Genomic DNA, 25,404 nt, shown 5'->3' on the forward strand with positions numbered 1-25,404 from the left:
TATTGTGGAAGTAACAAAACCCAATTTACTTATAACCAATAACATTAAATTATAACAATTACCTTCCTCTATCTTTGAAGTCTCTTCCTCCACGTCCAGGTGGTGATGGCCTTCTTCCTCGCCCAAATGGTGGTGGTCGCCGTGAGGGCCTTTCAGATGCAAGATTAACATCTGAAACAGGAATGCATTCACTTTAGTTCATTTTATATAGCACATATATGAAGTCAATACCATAATTTTCATTATGATATTGAAGACTATTGTACTGCTATGTGTGTTGCAGGTAGGTGGTAAAAGAGAGAACTTATTGCTGTTATTTCTGAATAGCTGTAGTGGAGTTCTTATGGAACACTTGGAGAATTTGATGTCCTTCATGGTCTCTTTCAGACAGGTGTTTTTTTGTTGCACTGTCCTAAATGTAAAAACACTATTCTAAGATTCTCTGTGTACTCGCTCAGCAGCTCCCCCCAAAGTTCTAGTTTCCCTGATTTTGTACAACCATCTTCATCTGACCACCAAATTCATCTTTGTACAAACATCAGACTCTGACCACCAAATCATTCATATGCAAATCAACATTTTCGGCACACTCTCCGATCACTATCATTTTCAAATCAAAGTCCCCTCACTTTAGGTATGCATACATCTTGCAAACATTGCATTGAATGAAGTCCCTCTGGTTGAATTCCTTAAACAATGATGTTTTTGATGTCATTTTCCTGCTTTGGATCAGTGCCATGTGCTATTATATATAACTTACCATGCAGAAAGACTATAAATAAATAAATAAAATAAAATTCTACTAGAATTTTTAACCGATATTGCCGTTTTTTTCTAAACTAAACAACTTAGCTTTTGGAGCACTGCAAACACAACCTGAACAGCATATCAAAAAGGCTTAGAAAAAGTTCCTCTAGTCAGTGACTAGAATCGAACTTCGGGTACTCTTTCTTTGGGCAACTTAGCAACATGTATGCCCACACCACGTCTACTGAGCTACACTACTTAGCTGATGTTGAGGTCCTAAGTTCCATGCTTTGTGTTTTGATTTCTTTATTCTCTCACAAATTAACCACTGGAAAGTGGAAAGAGATACGTTCACTTCATAATATCATATAAATTAATTTTTCCAAGAAATTTACACAATTGGATTCCACAAAAACAAATGAATGACTGAAGAGCAACTATTTTTATCACATACTAGTTTGTTAAACAATTCCATTCCATTAATTTCAGAATAATAATTTTTTTAAATGCTATCATCCCAAACTTCACTGAGTAGTGTAGCACAGTAGAAGTGGCGTTGGCATAAAGTAAAATAAAGTGGGCATTTGTAAAGGTACTAATGTCTTCAAAAAATGATCACACATTCTTACTAAACAGTGTAATGCGAGACAATATATGCTTCACATATAAAAATCTAGCACTGACCCTGCTAATACAGTGATTGCTTAATTTATAGTTAGGTTGCATTACAAACTGTCTTGTGAAATTTAAATTCAAGTGTCATGTAATAATCACCAAAAAATAAATATAGGCCTTGTTGGAAAACTGGGACACTAAAGAAAATTATTAAAAATTTTATTATTTTTAACATTAAAAATAATTATTTTAATTATGTTTGTGCAGTAAGATAAAGTAAGTTTGCATTAATTAACATATACAGTAACAACTCATTACAAACATTACAAACTGTCTTGTGAAATTTAAATTCAAGTGTCATGTAATAATCACCAAAAAATAAATATAGGCCTTGTTGGAAAACTGGACACTAAAGAAAATTATTAAAAATTTTATTATTTTTAACATTAAAAATATTTATTTTAATTATGTTTGTGCAGTAAGAAAAAGTAAGTTTGCATTAATTAACATATACAGTAACAACTCAACACTTTCTTTAATTTTATCAGCACTATCTCGAAGTATATAATTTACCTTTACTCAGACAATTAGAACATGTTTAATGCATGCCATGCTCTCACCTTAATTCATAGTGCTAACAAACACAAAATAAGTAAAAATATGCACAAAAGTAAAAATTCTGTGCTTCCAATAGATGGCCAATCAACAATCTGGAAGAAAAAAAAAATAAGAAAATGATAGATTATCATGCTGGCCTCTCATTGCACTTCTGTAAATATGGTTACCCCATGTTATTTTAAACATGCATTATTTAAATGCATAAATTTATAGGTCATTACATACATATGAAGTTCTTATTTTCTCTAAATCAAGAATCTTTAAAAACTGGAAGACAATAGTTCTAATCAAGAGAATGAATTGAAAATCTGGAGACCTTATAAAAGTTGTTTTCAGTTAATTGGCCTACATGGGGAATAGCATAATTTGACCCAATTAAACAGATACCCTAAATAAACAAAGATGCACATTTAGAGTTTAAAAGACGCATGTTTATAAGAAAAAGTACAAGTTTATACAAATTTTTCGTTTATTTTATAGCGAATTACTGACTAATAGATAAGCTTAAACAGTTGCCTTTAATTAAAGTAAAATATCTGCCATAAAAAATAATTTCATTAATATACGTATTAAATATGCATGAATTCTTGGCAGTAAATGGATCGAGCATAGTTGTTTTCTTTTTTTTTTTTTTAATCAATAGCAACTGAATAAAATTAATGCAGGTATTTAGCGCAGATAATACCATTGCCTCCCTGAATGAAACAGTCATAATCCAGTAACAAATTACCGTCGTGGGTAATTACTCATTCGAACTTGAGAATGTTACCCTCATTACTTTCCTGTTCTTCTAAGGTCCTCTAGTGTTTTGCTACAATTTCCTGCTCAAAATCTTCATTTTCATTATGGTATTGAAGACTGTTGTCAATAGATACAAGTTCTTCAATTTGTAATGTGGTTCATGCCTAATGAGATATCATTTTCACTATCAGCAGTATCTGGCATATCCAAGATTAAATGCTTAAAACCATAATAAACTGTGGTTTTAAGAATTTGAATTGCTTGTTGATTATTCCTCACTGAATATTGGCCATAAACTGTACTGCTTATAAAAGATTAACTTTTGTGCCGATTTCCTTAGCAGGTGTCAAGAACCAGTAATTTTTTTTTCTGATTTCCATTGTAATACCATGTCCCATCTCATAAGAGAATTTTTAAAAAATTCAGATGTCATCCACATATTTTTGCTTGCATGGTACTGCACTCGTAAATTCTCCATTCCAATTCTTTAAAGCAGCAAAGCTTGACCCTTTTTCCAAAAACGAACAGCCTTTGTTTATCAGTTCCCGACATATTCGAACAGCATAACACTGTTACATGATCCACTGCTTATGATCCAAACAGTGTGGATCACAAGCAGTCATTTCATTATCTTTGCAGTTGTCACAAGTACTAAAATTTTGAAGCAATATTATGTAATTTTTCTAATTCTCCATTGGTAGAGAACTGCCTGACCCAATTAAACGACATTGTTTCCCAAATAAATTAAGCAAATTCATATTTTATTCTCATTTTGTTTTTGTTCTTCCAAACTTGTCCCAATAAAACAGCTTCCTGATTATCTGGTGTACCAGTTAACCGGAATCTACTGTATTTAATAAATGGTTGTTTCTGTTTATGTGGGCTGATATCCTATTTGTCTGCAATTTGTTTATATATTTTACATTAAACATCATAAAAGCAATCCTTTAAGCTATCTAGCAAACATCTATTGTTTAATTTTGAAACAATTTCGTTAAAATAATTTGCAAGAGAGAACAAGCTTTTGATATTAAGAATACTAATGCTATAGCCACCTTACATCAGTAGTCTGACGATAGTGCTTATACCATCCAGATTCCACTGTGTCCAAGTACTGCATCAGCCAATTCTTTAATAAAAATTTAAATGGATGGAAAATTAGTTGGCTAGAAATGACCTTTATTCAAGTATTGTTTAAAAAAAAAAAAAAAAAATGCTAGCACTTACCAATTCTGTTACCTTTCAACATTGAACCATGTTCGCTTTTAATTGCTTCTTGGGCAGAGTCTGAACGATCATATTGTACAAATGCAAAATTTCGTAAAATAGTCACACCTATAATTAAAGAAAAAATAATACAGACTCGAAGAATAAGATTTTATATCATTATAAAGTATAATAAAAACTGTAAACTAAGTTAGTAAATAAAATAAACTAAAAACAAAGCTAAGGCGTTCTAGGTAAATAGTGATTCTATATAACAGGTATTGATTGTGGACTACTGAGTAGTATTTATAACCCAAATTAATAAATGATAAGTGTGCTTTTTATTGAACCATGTATAAATATACAGTAAATATGTTTATTTTTTTATGGTAATTCTAATAAGAAAGGAGTGAGAATCAATAGATACCAGTACCCTTGGTTAGTCAAAGATGTAAAAATACTTTTTTTTTTTAAATCCAACTTCAGGCATACAAACATGGTAGTATCACATCACATGATGAAAGTCATCTACCACCTAAAACTATTTAAATTTAATTCAATAGCCATCTTTGCCACAGTTCTGGTAACAAAATAGACATTGCATCTGACAAATATGTATGGGTATTTTTGAAAAGAAGTGTGCATTCTCCACGTATACATTGTAAAATAGTGGTGGCAGTTCAATTCAGAAGAAGCCCATGATGAAACTGATTTTTATGGTAACCAGATTCATTGAATATATTTCATTTTTCTTTGGTATGTATGTCTGTTTTTCCATAATTACCGGCATGAGTGATTTTGATTGAGTGTGATGAAAGGAAGAAAAAATTGGGCAATTAACTTTTCCTTATGAAAGGAAAAAAGTATATATTTAAAAATGCTTTAACTGCTCCAATTCAAAATGTCATCTGTTTCGAATTTTAAATATTTGAATACTATCTAGTCTCTTGCCCAGCCATCTGGAAAAAAAAAAAGTAAACACTACTAACACACAGGGTTGATTATCAAAGTTATTGAGAGCTGAACAGATGATGTATCAAGAATTGTTTCACCAGATTTGAACAGGATATATACTGAGAATCTGGAAATTAAAATAAGATATCAGGATTATTTCAACGTGCAATGATAAAAGTAGCAGTCAGACCAATTTCAGTCTGATATCATAATGCTTTGATCTCTTAGCAAGTTGCCCAGCAATTTTGGAATACTCCTTGTATGCTGCCATATAAACCTTCATATGTCAATACTTCACTCAGAGATGTTTTTATCAATCTTTAAATTAGTTAACATTTGTAATTTCAAAAAATTTAGAAGCACCCCCACAATCATCCAAACAAATGACAGGTTCTAAACTTAAAATGAGCAATATACACATTTTTGATCAGTTCAAAAGTATGAGCTAAATTATTCATCATAAATGTAATAGCTCTTTAACAAGGAAAAAAGAAAAAGGTTATAACAAGTCTCCCTAGGGAAGCACAATCATCTTCTTGCAAATTAACAGGCCAAAGTTCTTGAAATATACCATTAAAAGTGAGTACCAATTATGACTGTCTGATACAATATTTTATAGCTAGTTTGCAATAAACTTTTTTTTTCCCTCAGTTGGTCATTTTTTTTGTCATATCTCCTAAAGTACTCTTAACTACATCAACCATCTACATTTTGGTCCCCCCCCCCAAAGCACTTGTTTTACTTGCTAACCTCCCAATCTGTTTAAGTGACCATATCAACTTAGTTTTATAAGTTGATATGGTCACTCCTGTAATCATGTTGCAATAGAACCTGGTGTATGGCATAGTGCAATGTTATGTTGGAAGACTGGGGGAGAGGGATCTGTTCTATAAAGCTGCCACAATGTAGGAAGAAGTGCATTATCAAGAAGTATTGCATATCGATTAATATTTGTCTTAACAGGCACTACCAAAGGTTTGAGTCCATACCATTAAAAAGGTTCTAGACCAACTATTCCAGCCAAACCAGAGCTGAGGCACTCGGGTATTAAATATTCATAATGTGCCTACTGCTGATACACCCTCATCCAATCAAAAAAAGGATATAGCAAGCCTTACTGCTACAATGGACTAATCAAGATATTCTTCATAATAGTATAATATGGAATATGTTAACTGTCACAGAGGATGTTCATACCCTTGGCACAGGAACAGATCATACAACTTTTTACACAGAATCTTATTAATTTGAAACCTTGTGGGGTTTATGAACCTCTTATTGATTATTCTCTGAAATTTTGGTTTGATTTCACATCTGCTTGATGAGATTTACAAAATGCTCTTTGGTCCTTTGATTTAGATTCCAGTCTTCTCCTTCTTCTGACATTTCCAGAAGCTGACTATCAGCTTCTGGAAATTTCAAAAAATTTTGAGTGGTGCAGTCTTTTGCCAATGTCAAACAGATAGGTCACTGGTATGACATTCTATGATGATACTTCTTTTGAAATCTTCATGTGTCATCAACAATATTTAGATTTTTTTTTTGTATTTTTAAAATTTAATTTGTACCTAAACCAAAAACCCAATTTCATAACCAAACATGGAGCTTCTTCAGGCTTCCAATAAATGAGGTAGTGGTCTCACACTAGGGAATCGGAATCACAAATATCCATGCACACAAAAGAATTTGAACATGCAGCATATTTCTTATTGACAGTCTTGTCAATACTCAAGAAGGTAAGTACGAAAATAAAACACTGATCCCCCCCCCCTCTTCTTGTCTGTATGTATGTACCAGATATTAAGATAGATCAACACAATATTTAATTTCTTGTTTCTGATTAATAATCTTTTACCACTAAGAAATGGCAGAAGATTTTTGAAATGAAGTGATCTATTACTTTCTATCTTCTAAAACACTTCTAACTGCATCAACCTATCATTATATTAGTTATCTCTTGAACTTTTTCTTCCCATTTTTGCAATGCATCTGTTCTGCTAATCTTTCATTTCTGTTGTGAAATAAAAATTTTTACTGTAAATGAAATTAATTTAGGTGATTCTAATGTATTTTTGGGTGCAGAATCCAAAAAATTACACTACTGTGCATTTTTTCTCATGTTTTCATAAGTTTGAATTATGAAGTCATGTCTTCAGTAGTAATAATAGTAACATTTTAAATTATCATTTAAATATAATTTTTTTAAAAGCAGTTTTGACTATCAAGCAACAGTTTAAAAAGAATGGAAACATGGTTTGACACTTGTGCTTAGGCATCTTTACTGTTTTATTATTACATTACATTAAAAAAAAAAAAACATGCTGAAAAAGCAAGCAAGGGCTGCTTTTATTATGCATACTTTGTTTACAGGATTTAGGCAAAGGCACAATATTTCATGTGATAAAAAGCATATTTTCATTACTTTGGGTGTGAAATAGAGAACCAAGATAAAAGTGAGTTCTCATTATTACTGTGCATTTTTGTAAAGTTAATATGACTCACTGGATTAAATGAAAAGGACAGACTATAGAGCCAGAGGTGCCAATGATCTGAGAGAAACCCCAAGATCATGTAGCAATAACAGCTTGTTACTTACAGTGAGAAGATGTATCTGTAGCTCACCCAACACCTCTTCCAACATCACAAGCTACACTATTATTGATGAATCTTCCACTTCCAGGATTAGGAAGTTATCATTAGGAGCAAATAAAAGGAATCTTCAGATTTGAATAATTTAGATCTAACCTTCAACAATGAAGCTATTAGCCCCAGAGATATTTCATTCCTTCCTTTTGTCCATTTTGTTATCTGCTGAAGTGAAGGTGATCTTAAAGACCATAATCCCAATTTTTGATAATCAATGCAGTCATATTTTTTGAGATTTAAGAAAAGCCCCAATGTCAACACTAGATGCAAACTCAAAAAAATCTATCATCTGCAACAGCTTTTCTGCAGGACCATAACAGAACTTCATTTAATCCAGTATGAAGAAATATTCAACTTGTGGGCTGATTTACCATAATGATGACAAATGTATGCATTTCTTGTAGATTTTTATTTTAAATGTTATATTTTTTTACATTACTATGTGGAAAACAATGTTGGTCATTAAAAGAACATATAAAGGTTTATGAAAATTAAAGTGTTTATTTAGAGCTTTGACTATCTTGCAAAGCCAAGATAGCCATTTTCAGAATTAACTTGTAGCCTTGAGGGGGGGGGGGGGGGAGATGAATGCAATCACTTGGTAAGGGACCTTCATCCTTCTGGAGACTTGAAGTTGCTTGGTAAAGTTCCATGTGTCTGCTTTACAGAGCAGGGTTGCCAAATTATCTAACCACTTAGTCCACTCACAATATTCATGTACTATAACTTAACAACCTTTCATGGATGGGATTCACACTGCCAAAGCTACTGGCTGTAGCTTTGGCAGTGTGACTCATGGAACACATTTTTCTTCTTTTTCACAGTACAATTTACTGGCCTTCAAAATCCACTGTTAACAAGATCTTTCTTTCTCAATTTTTTATCTACAATACTAATGTACTAAAGGGTGAACCATTGAAGTGCATTGTTATATTTAAAATAAATAATAATAAAGTGATTTTTGAAATGCATTTAGTGTGGGCTAATTTTATTGTGTTTCAGCATTGAAAGCCCTTATCAGAATCCCCCCCCCCACGCAAACAAAAGGTTGTAAACCTATATTACAACCATGGGCAGCCTAAAGAATTTATCATAAATATTTATTTTTTACATTGTCTAAAACCTTGTTCTAGAGACAAAAGAGAGGTTTGTCGAGCCTCTTTGGGATCAATAGGCAAGGTAATGGTCTCACACTGGATGATAAAATACATCACCTATTGAAAGGTAATCACAAACATCCATGCTTACTGCCAGATCTGAACTAGTATGATCTTATGGTTGAAGAATGGGTATATATTAACCACTGAGACAAACCAGATCCAGTGTTGAACCATCTTAATTTTTGCTTCAATCAGCAGACCATGGACAAAAAAAAAAACAACAACTCCACTATGCTAGATTTATTATTATTATTATTATTATTATTTTAAAATTAAAGTTGCAATTGTGGATGTACACTAGAATATGTCCATGTAATGTGTTTTGTTTCAATTCAGATTATACTTTCAAAATGATTCAAACTCATAATAGTCTCTGATGCAATTTACTACATTACTACTAAAGTCTTACTAATTTTTGTTTCAAATAAATTATTTCTACTAGTAAATTTTGAATTTTAGGATCTATTCTAATTTTAGTTTTCATACGAACCATTTGTGGTGGCAAAACAAAATTATGTCTAATGCATATAGCAAAAAAAGGGTCAAAGCTGTATAACTGAGAGGAGACCTCCACATAGCCTTTAAAGGAATGCGGAGAACTGACCAGGGCTTCTGAACTAATGTCCAATCCTCACCTTATCGTGGTGCACCCTGTTGGGTATCTACTTGGATACTGAACGAACGAGGATGGGCTGACAATTTGGGATTTAGCCGACCAAATTGTATTCTTATTGGTTAAACCAAAATAGAAAATGATGGTACAACATAAAAAATTTCATGCTGGCTGGGGCATCGCCTGGTTAAACAAGGCCCCCATTATTTTCACCAGGGAAACCAGGGCGAACAGCGAAACGTCAGCTACTGGAACAATTCTGAAAACCCACCCCAACTCAATATCACCAGAGTTAAAGATTGGTACTATCAACATAAGAACCCTGAATGGCAAAGAAATGGAGCTAGCGGAGGAATTAGATAAGTACCAGATCAACATAATAGGGGTGACTGAAACAAAAAAGACAAAAACTGGCGAACTCTTTCTGAGCAATAAATACAAAATGTTATATTCAGGAAATGACAATCAAGGAAAAGAAGGAGTAGCCATTGTATTCAACACAAAATATGAGGCTCATCTTCTTGAATGGCAAGCAGTGTCAAGTAGAGTGATTTGGGCAAATATCAGAAAGGAGAACTGGACAACGAGACTTATTTGTGCCTATGGTCTGACAGAAGGTTCTACTAAGGTAGAAGTGGAGGAATTTTTTGAGGCTCTAGAGTAAGCGACTGACACAATGAAAAAGGAAAAGTTGGTCCTTGTTGGGGATCTAAATAGCAGAGTAGGAAATGATTGCCAGACATACAAAAATATTTTGGGAAAATTTGGAGAAAAGAGCAAAGCTAATAATAATGGCAAATATCTGTTGGATTTCTGCTCAGGACATGGACTGGTTATTATTAACACCATGTTCCAACATAAAAATGTGCACAAATTCACATGGAGAGAAGAGGCAAGGAATAAGAAAAGTCTCACTGACTATGTTATTGTTGAAAGTAAATGTTTTCACCCTGGTACAGGACACCAGAGTGGACAGAAGATTTGAAATTGGAGGTGATCACTATTTAGTCTTGAACAGGATAAACTTGAATTTCATATTGAAAAGAATGCCAAGTAAGAAAGTTTTAAAGCGAATAAAAGTTGAGCAGCAATCAGATGTGAACTGTAGACTAAAATACAAAGATTATTGAAGGAAAAATGAAAGTTTGAGAACAGGAACCAAACCTTGGAGATTCAGTGCAAGCCTTGAAGAACACCCCAATTGATTCAGCTAGAGGCATGTGGTGAAGTTGTCTGCAAGGATAGAAAAATCAGAACTCCCTGATGGACACAGGAAGTTAAAGAGGCAGTGAAGGAAAAGAAGAAAGCATATCAAAAGCTCCTAGCAAATAAGTCAGCTTTTGCTCTTAGAGAATACAGAGACAAATGTAAGAAAGTGAAACACTGTGTAAAACTAGCTAAACAAAAGTCATCGGAGGACTTTGGATGGCAAGAATATAGAAAATAAATATCAAGAAGGTGGCAAAATATTCTGGAGGTTGTTGAAGAAGCTTAGAAATGGAGGAAAGAGTGCTATAAAAGGAGTTAGAGATGATAAAGGTGAAATGAAAACAGGAGAAAAAGATATCCTTGAAGTATGTTGTAATTACTTTGAAAATTTCTAAATGAAACAAGCAGTGATGACAGCACAGTGATAAAAAACACTGACCAGGCATGCAGTCAGGAATACATATCCATACTTAAAGTATAAAATGCCATCAAAGGCTTGAAATGTGGAAAGACAGCAGGAGTAGATAATATGCGACCAGAAATGCTGAAGTATGGAAGTATAAAAGTCTTACAGTGGCTGCACTGCATAGTTCAGAATGCCTGGAAAGAGGGACGAATTCCAGATGATTGGAGTAGAGCTCTCATAGTACCTATATATAAAAAGGGAAATAAAACTGAATGTGAGAATTACAGAGGTATATCCTATTGAGTGTTCCTGGTAAGTTATATGCAAGTATACTTGAGAAACGGTTGAGAAGAATTGTGGAAGAAAAGCTTGGTGAAGAACAAGCTGGATTCAGGTCAAATAGAAGCTGTCAGGATCAGGTCGTCACTTTACAACAAGTAGTGGAGAAATCATTGGAATATAACAAAGATCTGTATTTAAGTTTTGTCGATTTGGAAAAGGTATATGACAAGGTGCCAAGAGAGAAGCTATTCAATACGCTACAGTTATATGGTCAATAGGACATTATATCAAGCAATACTTAGTCTTTATTTGAGTTATAAGTCAGCAGTTAGAATTGAAGGAAGTACAGGAAGATGGTTTAATATTAAATCTGGTGTGAGAAAAGGATGTACATTATCCCCTCTGTTATTCATTATCTATATGGATCACATTATGAAGGAAAGTGGTATTAAACATGATATTGGAGATGTTAATGTCAGCTCTTTGCTTTTTGCGGACAATGTTATACTTCTAAATAAATCCGCTGGAAGTCGGCAAGATTCTCTGACTAAATTGAATAACTGTTGTAATAGATATGGTATGAAGGTCAGCAATAAAAAGACAAAGACAATGAAAATAGGCAGAATCATTGAAAATGTCAGCTGTGTTGTGAATGGAGAACCTGTGGAACAAGTAAAACATTTCAGCTACTTACTCACGATTTTTAGTGAAGATGGTAAATTAAATATGGAAATAGACAACAGAATCAACAAAGCTGGTATGGTAGGAAGTCAATTGAATAAATTCATATGGAATAAGAGAAATTAGTCGGAACACTAAATTAGCTGTATACAAGACAGTGTTCAAACCAGTTTTAACTGATGGATCTGAGAGCTGGGTCAGAAGTAAAACACTTGACCAAAGACTCGAGAGTCCTGAGAAAGATTACAGGTGTGAACAGATGGCATCAATGGCAATATCATATTAAAAATGAGGATATTAGGAAGGAACTTGACATTATCTGCATCCAGGAATGCATTAGCAGAGCTAATCTCAGGTGGTATGGTCACTTAAACAGAATGGGCAAGGAATGATTATCAAAACAAGTGTTCTCTGCCAAGTAGGCAGGAAAATGACCCAGAGGGAGACCAAGATATAGGTGGATTTATACGGAACAAAGTGCCTTAGACGATAGAAATATAAGATCTGATAATGTTGGAATCTTGACAAGTAACAGACTGATTTGGAGGAAAATTGTACATGTTAAGTTAGTAATGATGTAAATTTTTCACGTGGTACTATCATATCCTGTACACCCATTTAGGGTACATGGCAGGAATTTGATTATGATGAAGTTTCATAAAGTGTACTCAAGCTTTGACACAATGGCACAGGTTTCCTCAACATTAAAAGTACCATCATTCAAGATGGTGTTCTGAAATGATAGAAATATCAAAATTAAGAACTCGACTTTGAAGAATTTTAAACTGTATTGTATACAATTATAAGAGTCTGCTCTTCTGATGTATATTTGATAATGAACATATATACAGCAGTGCAAAAGTTGAGGACTGGGTGAACATTTGTATAGTATAATTTATATGAATCACATAATGTGGTCCATACAGAATATCAATAACAGTGGAGATGACGATGTAAATCCAGCATTAAAGGAATCTACATTTTTAATAATCAATTTGATCCACTTTCACTCTTACTGATTATAATTTAAGCATTGCTCAAAAATGTCAACATACTGGAAATTCATGTTTTATGTTTTCTAGAATAACCTAGTTTAGTTAAATACATTTACTAGTCCATCTTTTTTTTTTTTTTTTTTTTTTTTTTTTTTTTTTTTTTTTTTTTCCAGGGACAAAGTATTTGGTAAATATTAAGATTTTTCTGTATTACAAATTTGGGTGTGCATTGGAGGGGGGGGGGAGAGGTCAAGAATCTTCTTCTATTTGTAATAATTTTCTCCAAAATGAATATATTTGTCAGCCTGGCTGGCCAAACAGATAGCATCTCCAATTAACAAGCTAAGGGTTTGAATTCCACTATGGGCATCAATAATCTGTAAATGTCTTCAGATCTTTACAGCAATCCAGTGCAATCAGGCCATGTCCTGATTACAGGGCATGGCCTATAGAAGGCTGAGTTAATGGAGTTGTCCTGTCTTCAAGTTTGTTCTTGCTATGAAGTATAATTTAAAAATTTTAATTAAAGTTAAAATGAAGATGTCTTCATGATAATAGGTGCGGATGTGAGATAAGGATCGATGATTTTCATCACCTAATATAATAGCAACATCCAGCTTGAAATTTTTGTTCAAGTGGCTTAAAAATATTTCAAGTTTGCCATCTAGAGCAAGGTTTCCAGATTACTTAACCCTCGCAGTCCACACAAGGTATACTAAAGATGTGATATAGGGTTACCATCTTTCATTGGTAGGATATACTTGTATAAATAATAACATGCACTTGTATAACATGGTATTTAATTGATAATTACTACATGCACCTTTGAAATTTGACTTATTTTAAGAGCTCTTTTTAGAAGAGCCTACAGAGCACAGTTGATAATGATGCCTTTAGCTGGATTCAAATCCCATTTAAAACATGAACTTTATAAGGACTTTTCAAATAAAGGCAAGTTAGTTCCATATTGAAATGGCAGGGATTTTATACCAAGCAACTGCTCAAACTTTTGCATTAAATTCCTATATTTCTTCCTCTTATTCTTCATTCCAATCAAAAACCAGGATCACATTTTAAAATTAATTACATCCTAGCCATAAAAAGTGGAATGTTTATCTGAAATGTACTGATTTCAAATCAGTACATTTGAATTTTATAAATGAATTTTATAATTTTATAAATCAGAAAATTTTATAAATGTTATGGCAAACAAAAAATAAACGTCTTATAAACACTTAAGTGTACCCTTTTCTTCATGCTTACACGGTGATCAGAATACATCTTCAAAAATTATGGAAATAACTACCGTGTTAGAGTAGAACTTCGGTTTAATATAAATCAAAATAATCATTCAACATTTGCATTAAGGTCATCATCTGGAGTATACACATATATACAAAGAAACAAGCTGCACTACAATCTACGTAGTATGCTGAAGTTACACTGATTTAGTCAACCGTTAAAACTACTGGCCTGATCTCTAGTGGGAAAAAAAAAAACCCTACTATATCAAAACTAGAGTCCTGTTATTATCTATTATGTTACAAAACTAAATTAAGCTAGAGAGCAATATGTTCACACAAAAATTTTTTACTTATATAACTATATATATATAGTTGGATAGTACTTAGTAATGATGATATACATATATCATCATTACTAAGTACTGTTACTGTTCACTGTGATAAAATGATGTTTTTAATGTCAAATAGATAATCAGGTAATTTGTAATTAACTAGTATAGGACATGTTATGAGGAAAAAAATACATATATATAATAAAAAAAAGGAGAAGAAATTCAAGAGAGACATTATGAATATTAAGATGCATAACTCACGTTATTCAAGGTTGAGAATTTAGGAAAATGACAACCATTCTTTGTCGCCACAGTGGTATTTGCCAGTGTATGGCTCAAATATCTGCATTTTTCTAAGTATTCTGGTTCTCTCTCAAAAACATGAATATGGTCTAAAACACGTTTTTAAAGTAACTGAGCATTAATACAGTAACCATCCTAGGACTTTGGGTTCCTGGTGGAAGACTGAAATAATGACGAATAAATCAAATCACTGTCTTTGGATTTTGCCAGAAAGCTTCTGTTTGTTTGTTTTTTGTTTTTAATCTCTTTCACTTTTTATTGCAATAATATTTGTATATTTATGAGTACTAAGTAAAGACTAAGTATTGCATGATATAATGCCCCACTGATACCATACAACTGTAGCATTTTGAAGAGCTCTCTTGGCACCTTGTCATATGCCTTTTACAGATCGACAAAACTTAAATATAGATCTTTGTTATATTTCCATGATTTCTGAACTATTTGTCATAAAGTGAAAATCTGATCCTGACAGCCCCTATATGGCCTGAATCCAGCTTATTCTTCACCAAGCTTCTCTTCCACAATCCTTCTTAACTGTTTCTCAAGTATACTAGAATAAATCTTACCAGGAACACTCAGTAGAGAAATACCTCTGTAATTCTCACATTCAGTTTTATTTTCCTTTTTTATATATGGGCACTATGAGAGCTCTCTACTTCAATCATCTGGATACGTTTCAAAAAATTAAGCTTAAAAAGAACTACTGACTCCATAGAAAAAGTGAAGATTGGTTCCAAACCTGAAATATAAGCAAAATAATGAAAAAAACAAACATTAAATTCTTTAGGATCATAACGTTTTTATTTACATTTCATGGAGAACACACACATATAATGAATTTTAATAACTTAAAAAAAAAACATTCATTTCAGTTGTTTGCTAAGGATTCTATAAAAAAAATATGTTATTCGCTATCAGTTTCTGACAATAAATGTAAAAGCTTTCTTTTTCGTGAGCCTGTAATATCACTAGAACTACTAGATATGGTATTATTGTCATCGACTTCCATCTCAACTTGTGGAATTCTTCTTGTTATGTCTTGAACAGCAGTACCACTGGCTGTTTCAGTAGTTTTAGGCATGAACTCAGTTATTAATTGCTGCATTGATGCTTTAGATAAGTCGCAATATAATTCTCTATATGAAGACATTACAACTTAAGCTCACGTGAAAACTTCCCAGCACGTTCTTCATTTGGATCATATCGGGCAAAATAATTGCCTAAATTACTGATCAGTTTAAGACCTTCTTTAATTATATCAGCAGTAAAAGTAGGATTATTTGATCATTATCATTAACTTCTTCACTTTCAGGTCAGAAACAATCTCCACTATTTCTTCTTCGCTAAGAGGCTGATCAATTAACAATTCTACGATATCTGCCTTCGTAAGATCATGGAATCTTTCTCCACGAATTTCAGATGCCAAACTTATTATATTGAGGAATTCTGCAGTATGATTGAAGGGAACAGGAGCATTCTCTTTAACACATACGGGCCAAATAGCTTTCCAGCATGCATTCATAGTTTATGGTCTCAATTCAGATAACGATAATCGAACCTGATCAATAGAATCCATAATTGAAAATTTTTTCTACACTTCCATAACTGACAGTGTTTCATCATCATTTAGCTTGTTCAAAACGTACTGAAATGTTCGTCTGACATAATATGTTTTAAAGGCCACAATTATACCCTTATCTAGAGGTCATAGAAATGATGTGGTATTGGGCAGCAGAAAAAAAAATTGCACATTTGGGTGTTCTATGGCAGGATGACCGGGTGCATTATCAAGAATCAAAAGCACTTTAAATTCAAGACCCTTGTCATTCAAATAGCGTCTAACTTCTGGCATGAAATATTTGTGGAATCACTCAGTGAAAATATCAATGGTCACCTAAGCTTTTTTGTTGGCCATCCAATGAACTGGCAATTTTTGAAAATCTACACCTTTCATTGGCCGTGGTCTTAATGATCGATTTATGAGCAGTGGTTTTAACATCTGATCTCCTAAACCATTCGAATAAAATAGGAGTGTTATGCAATCCTTTGCTGCTTTGAACCCACCAACAGTTTTTTGCATTTTTGATATGCAAGGTCTATTTGGTATTTTTTTCCAGAAAAGGCCAGTTTCATTCATATTCCAAACTTGTTCACGAGTGTAACTGCCATCTATAATTATTTTAGCAAGTTTTTGTGGAAATACTTTAGCAGCTGTTTCATCAGCAGAAGTCGTTTCACCTTTAATTTTTATTTTATAAAGAGCACGTCTTTTAATAAACTTAGACAGCCAACCATCTTGCATGAAATTCATATTATTTCCCCGACTGAGATGAAGTATCCGGCTGCAGTTTTTTAATCTGTTCATAAAATCTCAATGCTGATTGCTTGAAGGAATTTCCGTCAACTGGCATTCTTTTTTGTACATTATCGTCTATCCACATCACTAAAGCTTTTTCGGCCTTTTCTAGAACAACATCTCGTGTATGATGATAATTTCACACTCGATTTTGTACCAGAACATACCACTTTTCTAATAGCCTCTTCATTTTTCTTTATAGATCTGACAGTTGATTCAGACTCTAAAATGCTTACCCACAGCCGTCGTACCTTCCCCAGTTTGAAGACAATCTAAAATTTGAATTTTTGTATCCAAGGAAACTGCTTTCCTTTTTTTTTTTTTTTTTTTTTTTTTTTTGGTTATCAGCAACATCATGAGAGAGCTGGATTAAAATCTTTGGTAAATGAAATGTACTTCTTTGTAATGACATGGAAGAACTAGGACTAATTCTTGACAAAGTTAACAAGATCAGTAATAACAGAGGACTCCAACTCAATCCTAGCAAGACAAAGATTATGGTTCTCAAAGGAAATACAAACAGAGAAGCTCTTGAGATCCAAGTGTACCTTAATGGAGAAAGAATTGAAGTCAGCAAGTTTGAGTACCTGGGATCCATTATTAATGTGAAGAATTGCTGTTCAGAAGACATCAGAAAAAGGTTAGGAATGGCTAAAACAATAGTCAGAGACCTGTCTAAAATCTGGAAGGATGGATCTATCTCCATGGAAACAAAGTTGAGGATTTTGGATGCAGTTGTTTTTCCAACAGCGACTTATGGATGTGAGACTTGGAACCTAAAGAAGTCAGATAAGAAACAGATATCTGCTTTTGAGATGTGGTGATACAGAAGGCTGTTGAGGATATCATATACTGAAAGGCGCACAAATGAATGGGTGTTAGAAAAGATCAGCAGAACTTTAAGGCTTCTTAAGGATACTGACAGAAGAAAGTTAAAATATTTTGGACACATAGAAAGGATGAAAGGGATACTTCTCAGAACAGTAATAGAAGGTCAAGTTCCTGGAAAAAGAGGCAGGGGTAGACCATCAATGAGATGGATGTATGGCATATGTGGAGTCACTAATCTTCAGAGAGTTGAGGCCGCCAGAAAAGCAAACAACAGGACTACACGGCGAGGCCTGGTGTGGCACATCACCATGCATTGGAGTAACCATATGGCATCTGTAGATACCCAGTGAAGTGCAGAAGTAGTTAATGAAATGAAAGTTTGAAAATTACATATAGCTTACCATTTATTATTTCTTGGCAAAATTATTAATTTTATAACGTGATTTTTATTTTGATTTCACTTAAAAGCTGCAAATGCAAAAAATGCGGTAACTGTGTTGTCTACTCAAGCACCAAATTCAAACTGCTAAGAACCGTTTTTTTATGCGCAGTCAGTTATGTAATTCGGGGAATTTCCAATAAATGAAATTTGTAAGAATTTAGAATTTTCTTAATTGAAACGAGAATACAATTCTACAAAATTCTCAGAATTTTCTTGAATTACAGATTTTTTCCTAACTTAGACTTTAGGCTGGTTGCGTAAAAGTGAATAAAAAGCGCGTAAAAAAAAAAAATTTTTGATATCCCAATTCGCATAAAAAAAATTTGCATTGGATTGCATCAAATTGGAGGTTTAGGTGTACCTCCACATTTGAGCATTTCTGGTCCAATGTATCATCTACTCCAGCTGCCTTTCCACATTTCAGGCTTTAGAAGTACCTTGCCAGTTTTAATATTTCTGTCTTAATTTCAGCATAACACCTGTTATGCTGACATGCAATTTTGTTCTTCTGCTAGTCCCACCTCATTTCCACTATTGGCTGTTATGATCATAATACTGTCTTCAATTCATGTTGAGTTTATTGTTGGTGTTGTTGTATTATGACTTTCACTTTCTAAGTTGGTTCCCTGAAAAAAAAGAAAAAAAAAAGCAGGGTTCCTTGTTTAATGAAGGCATCTCCCAGACAGCAAGATATTTGATCATGTCATACCATAATATTTATCTGTGATTTAAGCCAATAAAGAACATACAAAAGGCCAGCTAAGTCCCAAACTGTTAGACTATCCTTATTCTTTAAGTATCTAGGTAGATATTTAACAACTAGCTCCAGCACAAGAAGATATGGGTTGAACACTGGACTAGAAGACCTGGTTAGTTCTCAGTATTCCTCATAGGATATGTAGAGATCTCCATTCATTAACCAGCACTGACTCTTAAGCAATCCAACAGAGTAACTCGTACAGTTTATTCTTGATATTAGAATCACCATACTTCAATTACAAGTGATGCTACTATTTTCAGTCTTTAATCGCATGCTTAATAGGATCAAAAGTTTCTCTATTAATATAGCCATTAGTATGCACTGATGAACTAAAGCACTGGTAAACAAAGCATACTAAGACAAAATCAAATGCTGCTCAGTTGACCACTGAGCAGGATGAAGAAAAAAAAAAGCTTTATGGAGAAAGCATAGTTATGTAGGAGGAATAAGATATCTGCAAAGTAACAAATTTTACTTTTGGGATATATATATATATATATATATAAGTAATCAATAAAGGGAATTTTTAAAATTAGTTGATATGTTTTAAGTTTCCCAATGCTCAATCTGTATTAATCAGATATAAAGTATTATTGTATGATAGCCCCATCTAACATCTAGAAAAAGAATAGACATAAATAGATTTCCTGCAGACAAATGAATATCCAATCTACAGTTGTGGTATTAAGGATAGTAAGATGATACGAAGACTAGTATTTTGGAATTTATTTCCAAGAAAAGTCAGGCTAAAATATTAGCAAGTGTTTTTTTTTCTCCTTTTTTTAGGGGGTGGGGGAATTCAGCTATTGCCTTTTATTCCCTTATAGGGAGTAAGGGAGGCCACTTAGTCTCCAAGAGTTAGATACTACTAGTAACCAATTAGATAGCTGGTCAAAGGCTATCACTAATTTAAGCAGTATGAAGAATAGAGACAGATAACAAGTGTCACCATCCTGTGGTCCATAACCCTAACACAATATTTTTAATGTCTGAAATAGGGTGGGTTCTACAGTCGATTTTCTTGAGTTTATGGGATAAAAAAACAAGTTTCCAGGAGAAAAACCTGCTCGCCTCTGCCAGAGTTTACAACTAGTTCTCACTAACTTGGGAACTAGTAAAAAGGCTTAGAAAAAGTTTCTCGAGTCAAGTGACTAGAATCAAACTCACAGCATTCTTTAGGCAGTCTAGCACTGAGGAGTGCAAACACCACTTTCTCTGAGCTATATAGGTTCGTGTTTTGGTGAAGCTTTATGAAAATATGCATTTTTGAATATGGACACATATCCAGAGAATGAGACTGAAATTTACGAGAAATTTTATATTACAGGATTTTAAATATTCTTCTGTAAATATCAAAATAATGAGATATTTTTTAAAGGGAACATTTTTTTTTAATAATGTTTGGTTAATTGATTGATAATTCAATATACATTCTCAAAGAAATGTTTTTATTAAATTAAAAAAAAAAAAAAACTACAGAAAATATAGCTTCTGGCAGTTTACTGTATTACCACATGAAAGTGTAATTCTACATTTCTAAAGATGGGGGGAACGGAATCACTAATTGCAATGATTTGCTTTGTTTTATTTTGATGTTTTTCTAGATAACTCATTATGGTATAATCATAAAAGAGAAATATTGCTAGATATTCATATATATTTCACTTTGTTGCAGAAATCAACCTATTAATGTAATAGATATTTTTGAAAGGAAAGATTTTTTATATATAAATTCTAAAACACAAAATGAGAAGAAACATTAATTTTGAGATATTATCCATACCAGGAAGGCAGTTCCATAAATGTTAGTTTTAAACAAAAATCCCAATGAAAAAACTTTAAACTGGCAGGCCGTGTACACTGAAAAATGTATAAAAATGTGCCCACCCAATGCTGTAAAGGCATGATGTTTCATGGTCAAGCAAGTCCTGCCAGATATATAAAACAAAGCTCAGCACGAATGTGTTATTTTTATCTGTTAGGCTTTTGATTTTTGTAACATCTGATATTAAGTTTTTTTTTTTTTTTTTTTTTTTTTTTTGGCCTTCTCCAAAGATGTAGCAAGTGCAAAAGAAACAATAGGAAAAATAATGCTCATTTTGAGTTTTTCACTGTTTCATGAGATAGTAAAAAAAATCATACTGTTAATTGAATTTGAGGTTAATCAATGTAATAGAAGTTAAAAGGAAATGTGTGTGCAATAACTCACCAATTATTTTACCATATTTAGAAAATCTCTCTTCTAATTCTTCTCTATTGACACTATCAGGATCAATATTTCCAACAAACACCCTTGCATCTGGAATTTTAGGTTCATTGCCATCATTAACACCTCGACGGTCATCAGAATCACGTCCACTATCAGGCCTCCCCATTGAGCGGTAACTCATACTTGAAATGCAATGTTCTTTTTAGTTAAAAGATTCCTGATAATAGAAAAAATGCATAAAATCATGAAACTCAGTTTATACACAAATATATTATTTTATATATAATAATGACATATGGGGTGCTTAAGGGTCAAAACTGTATAACTGAGAGGAGACCTCAACATAGCCTTTAAAGGAATGCGGAGAACCGACCAGGGCTTCTGACCTAATGTCCAATCCTCACCTTCTTGTGATGCACCCTGGTGGGTATCTACTTGGATACTGAACGAACGAGGATGGGCTGGCAATTTGGGATTTAGCCGACCAAATTGTATTCTTATTGGTTAAACCAAAATAGAAAATGATGGTACAACATAAAAAATTTCATGCTGGCTGGGGCATCGCCCGGTTAAACAAGGCCACCGTTGTTTTCGCCAGGGAACCAAGGCGAACAGCAAAAAGTCAGCTACTGGAACAAATCTGAAAACAAACCATAACTCAACATCACCAGAGTTAAAGATCGGTACTATCAACGTAAGAAGCCTGAATGGCAAAGAAATGGAGCTAGCTGAGGAATTAGATAACTACCAGATAGACATAATAGGGGTGACTGAAACAAAAAAGACCAAAACTGATGAGATCTTTCTGAGCAATAAATACAAAATGTTATATTCAGGCAATGACAATCAAGGAAAAGAAGGAGTAGCCATAGTATTCAACACAAAATACGAGGCTAATCTTCTTGAATGGCAGTCAGTCTCAAGTAGAGTAATGTGGGCAAATATGAGAATGGGGAACTGGACAATGAGACTTATTTGTGCCTATGGTCCCACAGAAGGTTCTACTAAGGTAGAAGTGGAGGAATTTTTAGACGCTTTAGAAAAAGCAACTGACACAATGAAAAAGGAAAAGTTGGTCCTTGTTGGGGATCTAAATAGCAGAGTAGGAAATGATTGCCAGACATACAAAAATATTTTGGGAAAATTTGGAGAAAAGAGCAAAGCTAATAATAATGGCAAATATCTGTTGGATTTCTGCCCTGGACATGGACTGGTTATTACTAACACCATGTTCCAACATAAAAATGTGCACAAATTCACATGGAGAGAAGAGGCTAGGAATAACAAAAGTCTCATTGACTATGCTATTGTTGACAGTGATGTTTTCTCCCTGGTGCAGGACACCAGAGTGTACAGAGGATTTGAAATTGGAAGTGATCACTATTTAGTCTTGAGCAGGATAAAATTGAATTTCATATTGAAAAGAATAACATGTAAGAAAGTTTTAAAGTGAATAAAAGTTGAGCAGCTCTCAGATGTGAATTGTAGACTAAAATACACAAAGATTATTGTAGAAAAAATGAAAGAGTTTGAGAACAGGAATCAAACCTTGGAGATTCAGTGGCAAACTCTGAGGGAAACATCGATTGATTCTGCTAGAGAGGCATGTGGTGAGGTTATCTGCAAGGATAAAAAAAATTAGAACTCCCTGGTGGACACAGGAAGTTAAAGAAGAAAGCATATCAAAAGTTCCTGGCAAATAAGTCAGCTTGTTCTCTTAGAGACAAATGCAAAAATGCTAAAAACTGTGTAAAACTAGCTAAACAAAAGTCATGGGAGGATTTTGGCAAGAATATAGAGAATAAATATCAAGAAGGTGGCAAAATATTCTGGAGATTGTTGAAGAAGCTTAGGAATGGAGGAAAGAGTGCTGTAAAAGGAGTTAGAGATGATAAAGGTGACATGAAAACCATAGAAAAAGATATCCTTGAAGTATGGAGTAATTACTTTGAAAATCTGCTAAATGAAACAAGCAGTGATGACAGCACAGTGGAAAAAACACTGACCAGGCATGCAGTGAGGAATACATATCCATACTTGAAGTAGAAAAAGTCATCAAAGTTTGAAATGTGGAAAGGCAGCAAGAGTAGATGATATTCGACCAGAAATGCTGAAGTATGGTGGTATAAGAGTCTTACAGTGGCTGCACTGCATAGTTCAGAAAGCCTGGACAGAGGGACGAATTCCTGATGATTGGAGTAGGGCTCTCATAGTACCTATATATAAAAAGGGAAATAAAACTGAATGTGAGAATTACAGAGGTATTTCCCTACTGAGTGTTCCTGGCAAGATCTATGCAAGTATATTTGAGAAACGGTTGAGAAGAATTGCGGAAGAAAAGCTTGGTGAAGAACAAGCTGGATTCAGGCCAAATAGAGGCTGTCAGGATCAGATCTTCACTTTACGACAAATGGTAGAGAAATCATGGGAATATAACAGAGATCTGTATTTAAGTTTTGTCGATTTGGAAAAGGCATATGACAAGGTGCCAAGAGAGAAGCTATTCAATATGCTACAGTTATATGGTGTCAACGGGGCATTATATCAAGCAATACGTAGTCTTTATTCGAGTTGTAAGTCAGCAGTTAGAATTGAAGGAAGTACAGGAAGATGGTTTAATGTTAAATCTGGTGTGAGACAAGGATGTACATTATCCCCTCTGTTATTCATTATCTATATGGATCACATTATGAAGGAAAGTGGTATTAAAAATGATATCAAAATTGGAGATGTTAATGTCAGCTTTTTGCTTTATGCGGATGATGTTATACTTTAAATAAATCTGCTACAAGTCTGCAAGATTCTCTGACTAAATCGAATAGCTGCTGTAATAGATATGGCATGAAGGTCAGCAATAAAAAAACAAAGACAATGAAAATAGGCAGAATCGTTGAAAATGTCAACTGCATTGTGAACGGAGAACCTGTGGAACAAGTAAAACATTTCACCTACTAAGGCACGATTTTTAGTGAAGATGGTAAATTAAATATGGAAATAGACAACGGAATCAATAAAGCTGGTATAGTAGGAAGTCAAATGAATAAATTCATATGGAATAAGAGAGAAATTAGTTGGAACACTAAATTATACAAGACAGTGTTCAAACCAGTTTTAACTTATGGATCTGAGAGCTGGGTCAGAAGTAAAACAATTGACCAAAGACTAGAGACCGCAGATATGAGAGTCCTGAGAAAGATTAGAGGTGTGAACAGATGGCATCAATGGCAATATCATATTAAAAACGAGGATATTAGGAAAGAACTTGACATTGTCAACATCCAAGAATGCGTTAGCAGAGTTAATCTCAGGTGGTATGGTCACTTAAACAGAATGGGCGAAGAAAGATTAGTAAAATAAGTTTTCTCTGCCAGGTTGGCAGGAAAACGACCCAGAGTAAGACCAAGATATAGGTGGATTGATACAGTACAAAGTGCCTTAGATGATAGAAATATAAGATCTGATAATGTTGAAGCCTTGACAAGTAACAGACTGATTTGGAGGAAAATTGTAGATAGGAAGTTAGTAATGATGTAATTTTTTTCATGTAGTACTATCATATCCTGTACACCCCTTGAGGGTACAAGGCAGGAATTTGATGATGATAATAACATATTATTATTATGTATCTTTAACTTACACAATTTTAATATGAGTCTTAGATTAGCACAGATTCCAAAAGTGGAAAGATGGCAAAATTGTTTGGCTTTATTAAAGAGGGACAATAAGACTAAGGCTTTTTTAGGAAAAATAGACAGGACAGAGAGAGAGAGAGAGAGAGAGAGAGAGGGGGGTCATCTGATATCATGCTGCTAATGATATCAAATGACTTAATTCCAATTAGTGTTGAGACCTATGATTATAATACTAGTAACAGTATTTCATATGACAGTGACTTTGAAGACATCTGGTGTGAGGTGGATTCTAACAAGATCAACTTCCCAGTGGGATATTGTTACAGACCTGGTGGATTGGTTGCTAGTGATGAAGAAATGTATCACCAAATAAAGATCATGGGAACGAAAAGAGTAATCATAATGGGGGACTTTAGTTA

The 25,404-nt window shown here is 33.6% G+C and overlaps 1 protein-coding gene across 5 annotated transcripts in view; it reads right to left on the reverse strand.

Annotated features, from left to right (window-relative positions):
• LOC150100871 (nuclear receptor coactivator 5-like) overlaps positions 1 to 25,404 on the reverse strand; it is a 201,805-nt gene that overhangs the window by 128,688 nt on the left and 47,713 nt on the right. For all 5 annotated transcript variants that reach the window (XM_090401698.1, XM_090401693.1, XM_090401695.1 and 2 more), the window contains 3 exons: positions 21,354 to 21,570; positions 3,949 to 4,056; positions 63 to 171 (listed from right to left, as the gene is read on the reverse strand). In XM_090401698.1, coding sequence (XP_090257824.1) covers positions 63 to 171; positions 3,949 to 4,056; positions 21,354 to 21,534 — 398 coding nt within the window. In that variant the 5' untranslated portion in view covers positions 21,535 to 21,570. The remainder of the gene's footprint in view (positions 1 to 62; positions 172 to 3,948; positions 4,057 to 21,353; positions 21,571 to 25,404) is intronic.

This window comes from Typopeltis vanoorti, chromosome 12 (genome assembly GCF_054136105.1).
Source record: "Typopeltis vanoorti isolate ZY-2024b chromosome 12, IOZ_Tvanoo_1.0, whole genome shotgun sequence".
Taxonomy (NCBI): domain Eukaryota; kingdom Metazoa; phylum Arthropoda; class Arachnida; order Uropygi; family Thelyphonidae; genus Typopeltis; species Typopeltis vanoorti.